The following is an 8,964-nucleotide window of genomic DNA, read 5'->3' as shown; positions in this document are numbered from 1 at the left end:
GTTTGACGAAACGGGCCAAAAAGTTGCGATTAGTATAGTAAGAAGAGCGCAGTCGACAGCGAGTTGTCCGAGTGTCGTGTAATAAACACATCATTGTTATGCGAAATAATGTAAAATAAACACTAAAGTTATCTCAACTACATGCAGTTATGTCAATGCCGTGACATAAATTTAACAAACAATAATTATCCCATATCGTGACAAAAACACAATAAAGTTGTCTAAATGCAATAATCAAAAAATGATTATTTGAATGTCGTGACATAAAATAGTTATCCGAAATGCCGTAACATAAACACAATAGAGTTATCCAAATGCCGTTACATTAAAACGGTAGAATTATCCGAAGGTCATGACATAAAAACACTGTAGTTATCTCAATTTCGTGACATAAAAAACGATAATTATCCAATGGTATGACATCAACAGATCATAGTTATCCGAATATCGTGACAATAACACTGAACAGATAAACCGGGCTTTAACAGACATTGAGGTGTAGAATATTAAGTATTGGTAATTAATAATAAAATTAGGCCTCAACAGACGGTAGGATTTAGTTGTACAACACTAATTAGAGATAAGATGTACAATTTTCTAAGCAATACAACACTTGCATTCAGACGGTAATTCTGCATTGTAGGAATCATCTCAGGTTTCCCTAAAAAGTTCTCTCCCAATTGATCCCTTACATACTTCACTCACTAATTTTTTTCTCCATGAGTAATGATTGAAACACCTCCATTTTTTTTAAATTGTTAATTTTTTTTAATGTGCAGCCTGACCGAGACTCAAACCTGGGACCCTCGGAATACCATACTGCAGTTCTACTGACTGAGCTATCCGGCCGCCTACAAACTACCTCTCCTCATTAGAGAACAGTTCAATACCGTGACATAATCATTTTCGGAACAATTTGGAATTCGAACATAACACAACTTTGAGTCTCCTGAAGAGTTTTTCAACATTTTTTACCCCATATTTCTACAATGTTTACCTTTAAGCCCTAATTGCACTGGAATTCATCAGGAGATAATTTGGTTATCTGCTACTTGTCATTGTTGGAGGTCTGTAGAAATTTTGTACGACAAGATTTTTAAAATAGAACATGTCCTATCCCTTACATCTAGACTTAAGGTTTACGAAATCAAGAAATCAAGAAATAGTAGCCTTCACACATTAAGATTTGTCTGTAAATTGTAGTTTTAATTGGTGTTGTACTTCAAAATCCTACCGTCTGTTGAGGCCAAGAGTTTGTATTAAGACGATCATAGGGATAGCCAATGTAACTCATATCAGATACAAAATAATTATAGAAATTGTTACCTCTTTAATTAAGCATAACATTGTTTTCCACAGCAGTCCCGTACAAACACGGATTGGGTCCAATTATTTAATCTGGCATGTAAAATAATGAGTTTTCGAGGAAATATCCATGATTGTTAATGCAATTCATTCATATGAAACAAAATAATGTTTTGAAGTCAGCAATTTATAATTGACATTTTTCTTAGAGTTAAAAGGATATCAAAAAGTTACTGTGTACTCATTTGTCTCCGTGAGCTCGGCGTATATTATCTATGCGTATCCTTACTTTGGTACAGTGTTATCGTGCGTTTTAGAAACACCTGACCTTGCAAATTAAAATATGCCAATCACAATTTTCACTATCAGCAATGGTCTCTGTTTTTGCAAAAAAAGCGGTTACAGTCATTACTGCCGAGTAAGAGCTGATTTGCAGTTATCATAATTAAGAATTAGATGTACGAGCAAGCTACTATTTCTTGAACTCGTGAAACTTAATACTTTGTTTTTCTTGTTGTACAGACCTCCCACGATGACAAGTAACAGATTGCCGAATTATCACAGTCACCTGATAATGTGTGTAATGAATGAAATTCCGGAACAATTATACCAAATGCTCAGTAAAGCAAAATGGCAGAGTGGAGTAAAAACGATGTTGAAAAACTAATAAAATTATTTCATTGCGAGCCCGATTTGTGGGATGAACGAATCCCAACTTACTCCAAAAGGTTTTATAGACTGAGAAGTCTGGAGATTTTAAAGGAGGGATTAGGAAATAAATACACAGGTGAGTGTTTTACTATTTTGTTCATATATATTACTATCTTACATCATATTTATAAAACCTATAATACTTCAAGAAAGACCAGTTAAATATAATTTTTTTAGTACAACCTCTGCAGAGCAATGCGCTTTGGAAGACAAAGATTTTGGTTGTCATTGAAAATTGCTGCTCTAAATTAAAGGGTAAAAATTATTGTGAAATCTTATTTCGGGAAGAATTTATATGTACGGTTGGTGAAAAGTGGTGGTCGCTCAACAGAGGGTCGTTGTGCAGAGGTTACGCTGTATGCAACATTGATAACTGATTTAGGCAAAGATAATACTGTTTTTCTAACATTTCAGCGGACGAAATCAATACCAAAATTAAGCACCTACGCTCCTACTATGCAAAAGAACTGGCTAAAGTCCGAAAGTCAACAAAAAGTGGGACAGGGACTGGTGGGGTTTACAGAAGCAAGTGGGCACACTTTAACAGTCTTGATGTATTCCTGCGCTGCCAGATAAAACCACGTCCAGATAGAAACAAGAAGGTAAGTTGTATCGCTAACTCACACAGCAACGTCTATCGAAATTTTGTTTTCTTACTGTTGTTTATAAGTAAAAGGCGAATCCTGCCTTGTTTCATTCCTCCATTCTTCAGGCCTTTTATCATCGTCAACACTTCCTGATGAAGTGTCCAAATTTCTTGTGTAGATAGTTTTGCACTCAAACCAGCTAAAATTAGCATAAAATATTATTTTCAAAATTATTCTGAGCATTTCTTTATTAAATTTGGCATAATTATTTTTTTCTGTTCTAAGTGCCCTAACTGATATACATATATATTAGAAATTCAAATTTTATGTTTTTATGCTTTTGGACCTCAGTGGAGCTTTGCCAAGAAGAGATTTAAACTTTACTGATCTATAGACTACAAAACATTTCGGGTGTTGTCACCTCAATTTTAAACGAGTTACGATTCTTCTTTAGAGTCTGGTAACTGCAAAGAAACTAGACGATAAATATGTCATTTCAGGTTTCAGAACGTAAAGCACTAGAAGATCAGACTGATGACAGGGAGTCTTTGGAAAAGGAAGACAATCGGAGTTCTGGCAATTTCAAAGTAAAACAGGAGAATATTTGCCCATCAGCTGAAATGACAGAGGAAGTTTCTGCATTAGGCCAGCTTAAAGATAAAATGGACCAAGGAACACCGAGAACTGATATAACAAGTGACGAAGATGAAGATACAGTTTTTTGGATATATTTAGTAAATGAATTCAGGAAAATTAAAAGTCCTTCAGTTAAAAATAATGTACGGCTGAAACTTCAAACAGTAATTTTTGATGCCCAGGCAGAACAAACCATCTCACCTGTTTCTGATTCTTCAATTATCAATTCAACTTGGCAGATGTAGAGACAAGAGCACAGAGACATGTTCACGTCTGTCAGGGCTACATAGAAGTTAAAATATCCCTTCGTGCAATGACAGTGGTTCAAATGACGTTTAACACAGTCACTTACTTTCAAACGCCCAACATTTGATCTTACTACCGTTACTGGGACAATTTACTGCTTTTAGGTATAAGAAATATCTTATTGCAATAAAACTGCTTTCATACTTGCTTTTGTTGATTGTTTGTTTGTTTTGACATCGATAATCATATCCTCGGTGGTCGATTCAATTAACTTTTCCAATTTCTTTGCTATTGACCAACTACTAATCCCGTATGATTTCTGGAAAAGCGGTGAGAGACAAATGACCATTACACTCAATGTCTGAGATCAAACTACTTGCATATGATGTGCTAATACCAGTGACGGAACACGACCGAATATAAATTGATAAACCATGATTAAGTAAATACCTTCTGATAATTGTTTCTAGGAAAATATAATAGGAGAACATTGTATTTGTATATTGTCTGACAGATTAAAGTGATAATCCCCTAGACAGTAATCAACTGACTTTTAAATTAATGATATTGGGAGCAATATGGAGAGTAATATTAACCTGTAGAAAGAACACTTAGAGTCAGCGTTAAAAACTCTGCAGCTAAAGAAATTGAATTTCACCTCAATGTTCGAAAGAACGGTGGAGACATTTCAATTTCAATAATTCCCGATTTCATATTCGTGAATTCACAATTTTACTTCGTGAAGTCAAGTTTTTCAACATACGAAATTCACGTTTTCAACTTCTTGATAACTGGGGTAACAAGGTCTTGCAGCTCAGAAAACATAGCGTTGTCTATTCTCACAAAATTCTTACATGGGTGTTGGTCTTGCTGACTCACTTCTTCATTGAGTCCATGGTAAGCCTCTCACCTTGCTTTGCACGTCTGAACCCAATGTTTACTACTTAAAATTTTGAAGGGAATGTTAAGGCGAAAAACCATCGTCGGATACCCACGGTGATTAGCATATGTATTCGTTATCATTGATAAATGTTAATGGTTCGGCCGTGGATAACCGACGATGGAAGGAAACATCGATGATTCACATAATACTTTTCTGAATACACGCGTTGTATTTTTCTTGCTTAGATAATTGTCCATCCTATCTTTAATAAGTGATTTATATATAAACCCTTCCGTCTAAATAGGCCTAATTTAAATGTCCAAATGTCTTGGAATAAGATTACGTTAACGAAACAAAAATCTTCCGCCTATGAGTTTAGTTAAATTTCACTAACAGTCGTCATGTTAAACTCATAAAATGAAATCAACAAAACAGTATTCTGACAAAAACGTTAATCCATACAACACAACTAAAGAAGTTGTAGACAACAGAGTGAGCCTACTGGTTCGCTAAGTAAATTAAGTTTTTGTCATGTTAGTTACTTCCCCTTAATATCGGGGAGTAAAATAGAGTAGCTTTTTTTATAAGCGGCTGTTACCGGCTGTTATCAACAAGCTCTCAAGTTAACATTCAGCACAATGCCCGCCATTCTAAAATAATGAGGTATCAGCTATACAAACGGTATCCTTATCTTCTAATTACCAGACAATGGATGAAATATGGTTCCCCTGTTTGCTGTGTATTATCCGTACAAGTTCTTTGTTTAAACAGGGCAAAAGTAGAAACAGAAAAACATCAATATGAAAAAAAGATTATGTTGATACTCGTAATATTTTGTTGGTAAAGATTGTAATATGTGAACAAAAAGTTGTAATTTATAAATAAATAAATAAATAATCTTTGTGGATTTTTTCTTATAAAGATTGCTCTGTAAAAATAATCAGATGTTCGACTGACACTATCATCAAAACATCCTTGACAAAAAACAATTACATGGAAAAAAATATGACTAAACTTTTTCATATAATTGACTTTTGTACTGCAGAAAATGTTATGTTCCGTTTTGGGTTTTTTTCCGTTTCTACTTTACCTCGATGAAAACATAATTGTTTTATTGTTTAGTCAAAGATTAGTCATAAATAATTTTTATCGCTACATTAAGTCATCAAGCCATAATAAAGAATAATATTTCAAATGGGAGCAGACAGAAATTAAATCAATTGAGCATTTGATGCAATTATTTTCGGACATGGTTTTATTTGAACTATAGCATGCATGTGATTTTGGCATTCGTTTAAAGTTAATATGTAAACTACATTATTTGCGGTGGGTGAAGAGACTGGTTAGATTGGGTAAGTGGGGACTATTCAAGTCACGCAGACGATGACAATTTCTATTTCAAATCACTCCTGAGATTTTCTCGTCGGGGGAAGGAAAACGGCAGGTCAAGTTTAAATCATTATAAGTTTAAGTTTCAAGTTTAAGTTTATTTCAATATTCCATTGGACCAAATGGTCCATGAGGATAAATTGATACATGATACATGACAAGACAGTGTAAAGCATTTACATAAAATAACATGTGTAAATGGAGAAGGTATACACAAAATTGTATATCATCAATTAAAATGAACATCAGAACAAAAGGACATTCAAATTTACCTAATGTTAAATAAATTACCACTGTCTAGCAAAAACTTGCAGAGAAGTGAACTTCATACATTGTATTGAATTAATTTGATAAGATTCATGTATATAATATAATGCATCATATAAATTTATATTCATATTTGCTTGAGTATGTATATGCTGTTCTTGACGAATCAAAATACAAGAACAACATAACCATTTGTCGGTAAATTTAGATATAGAACGTGAATCAATTGAAAAAATTAAATGAATTTGACACAAACTCGGATGTATATACTGTATCATATAAAATTATATTTATACTTGTTCGAGTACGTGTATGTTGTTCTTGCCGAAACAAAACACAAGAACAACATAACTATTAGTCAGTAAATTTAGCTATAGAGAGTGGTTTGATTTAAAAAGGACGCACAATCTTAAGAAAAATTTAGCTATAATATTATATTATAAGTACCACGGGTGACTGATTGACCTGTCGTTACTGACTCGGACGGGTGGGTTGTATAGCAATTACACGAGCCGTCTTCGACAGAACGACAGAACGACCTAAGTGCGCAGACGCATATTGGGTTGTCCCGGCGGCCTGCATAAATAAACGACAATAATACTTATAAAATTAATGAAAAGTGTGTATTTCCGTGATGTTAATTGATATTATTACAAGAAACGCGATAACTAGTTCCTCATCGTCACTAGAAACATCATTTTGCTGACGGCGTAGCTACAATTTTATCATAAAAAATAATGATTATGTCATACTTATACTCATATACTTGAAACGTTTTATCGGGGAAAATACAATATTAAGATAGGTTTAATATCAACATACTGTTTATCGTGGCATACAAGTGTAAAACACAGTTGGAAATGTCTGAAATTTCTTTGAAGATTTTATCTGAGCCAATTATAACTTTGTAGTAGAAGTACCTGTTTGTTGTATGTATCCTAAAATACCATTATAAATCTGGTAAATGAATTGATTAACAGCAAAATAGGTTGGGATTTTTTTTTCTGAATAAAAAACTAACACCTTCAAGCAGGTAAATATATTTATGCACTTGAGTAGTATTCAGGCTGTGCCCTTACAAAAATCTCTGACAAAATATTTGCTTTTTATTCACTGCCCGAAAATATCATATTATACTTATTTGTGTTTGTAATTTCAGTTATGATATTAAAGAGTTATTAATTTACATTTTTGAATTAACGTCGCATTGTCCGATATATGCATTTTTTAAAATGTTAAACACTTTAAATTTACGCAAATTATAGTAAAATACTGTAATATTTTTGGGTATTTTCAGCCTAAGGCAAGTCTTACAAATCTTGTAAATAGGTGAAAGGTTCGGGCATGCGTGGCTCAATTTGAAACAGGGGGTGTCGTTGTGAACAAAATTACTTTTCGTGTAGTTTATACATAGACAAAATGCACGTGAAACGCTAGAGAGCATTTTTGCAAAAAAAGAACCCTTTACAAAAAAAATGCACTTATCTAGTGAAATATAAAAGTTGCATCGCTGGAGACTGTGGAAATGTCAGAATGAATTATTCAAATAATCCAGGTAACGAGAAAAAATCGTTATGCCCCAGAGATTACATGTAAACTCGAGCTAACAGACTAACTGACTCACACTGTGTAAAATATTGACAGAAAAGAGAAGAAAAATCCTGCAATTGAGCTAACTCTGCCTTTGTTAGTTTCCGATACCGAGTAACTCTATGAAAGTTCCAATATCTTGCTTGTAACATTACAGGAACGGAGTAAAATACAAGTGTATTGATTTTAGTGTAATGTTTTCATGACAGCGTTCATCTCTGCAAAATGGCCGCCATGGTTGATCGGAATTGTACGGAAGCTGTATAATCATGCGGGATGACTCAGTCATTATCGATTAAAATGAAGGAAACATGACAAAGCTTCGGAGACCGTTTATGGAATAGTGTGGCTATAGATACGTAAAAGGAATATTTTTAATAAAAATAGATTTAAGGGGGGAATTTTATAATGTTGAAATAGCGGTGTGGATTTAGTTGTGTTTTTGTTTGTTTATAATATCTGATTATTTTTAATGATGACTTAGAAGAGAAAAGATGATAATGATTCAGGAAGTTTTCTTGATAGTTGTTTTGGATATAATACACCTTACATACGGTAAGAAATAAATGAGATTTTCTTTATTTTTCTGTACTTTTTTCTTCTCCGAAAAGAGAAATAACTTGTAAAGAAATCATGTTTTATTGTTAAATATGATTTATCTTCAGATTTATATATATGATGACATTATTTTGCATAAATTACTATATTCATGTATGCCTACATAGTCCGGTGTTATTATTTAGCAATTTTTGTAGTTGTATTTTTTTAATAGAATTTGAATTGTACTTTATGTAAGAGTGAAAGGGTGCTATTTTAATAAACCTAGTATATTAGCCAATCATTACCATGTTTTAATATCATAGTTTTTAGTTTAGTGTGTTTGTCTGTTTTAAGAGACTTTTTAGGGGGTTGTGAGTTTTTTTTTTGTTTTTTTTCTTGTTGTTGTTGTTTTACAAATTATAGATTTTGGCCTAATTTCAAATATTAGTATGAATAATCGATATGATAATGACCCAGATATTACATGTTGATTTATTTAATAGCTTAATACCACAAACTGAGCAACCGTACGGGGTTCGCTCAAGGTTAAGTAAATAACCTGTAACGTCAATTTTTAAATCCATTCTAACTCCGTCATAGGAAGTTGTGTACACCGAAGTTGCTTAGTGGAAATGTTTCGTTGAATAGATCAATATTAAAGAGATCGTTCTTAGTGTTATTTTGGAGAATCTGTAAAATGAAAAAAAAAATTCTTAGACATTATAGTAGAAACGTAATCTTCATTGATATAATTTAACGAAAAGGCTTTGAATGACACACTTTAATACGCAACAAAGTCCTTAAGGAAAG

General features: G+C 33.0%; 1 protein-coding gene across 1 annotated transcript; it reads left to right on the top strand.

Annotated features, from left to right (window-relative positions):
* The first annotated feature begins 1,802 nt into the window (after positions 1-1,802).
* Positions 1,803-3,656, top strand: LOC132737539 (uncharacterized). The gene is made up of 3 exons (XM_060724840.1): positions 1,803-2,092; positions 2,431-2,618; positions 3,104-3,656. The coding sequence occupies exons 1-3, from the start codon at positions 1,936-1,938 to the stop codon at positions 3,482-3,484; spliced, it is 726 nt and encodes a 241-aa protein (XP_060580823.1). The 5' UTR covers positions 1,803-1,935; the 3' UTR covers positions 3,485-3,656.
* The last annotated feature ends 5,308 nt before the right edge of the window (positions 3,657-8,964 follow it).

Source organism: Ruditapes philippinarum, unplaced genomic scaffold (genome assembly GCF_026571515.1).
Source record: "Ruditapes philippinarum isolate M1 unplaced genomic scaffold, ASM2657151v2 ctg12983_1_1_1_1, whole genome shotgun sequence".
NCBI lineage: Eukaryota > Metazoa > Mollusca > Bivalvia > Venerida > Veneridae > Ruditapes > Ruditapes philippinarum.
This window is presented reverse-complemented; position numbering and strand designations above follow the sequence as displayed.

Excerpts from the sequence above, each read along its gene's own strand:
- LOC132737539 (XM_060724840.1), top strand. The coding sequence starts at position 1,936 with ATGGCAGAGTGGAGTAAAAACGATGTTGAAAAACTAATAAAATTATTT. Across the intron at positions 2,093-2,430 it reads ATTAGGAAATAAATACACAG|CGGACGAAATCAATACCAAA; the intron begins GTGAGTGTTTTA and ends CTAACATTTCAG. Across the intron at positions 2,619-3,103 it reads GTCCAGATAGAAACAAGAAG|GTTTCAGAACGTAAAGCACT; the intron begins GTAAGTTGTATC and ends ATGTCATTTCAG.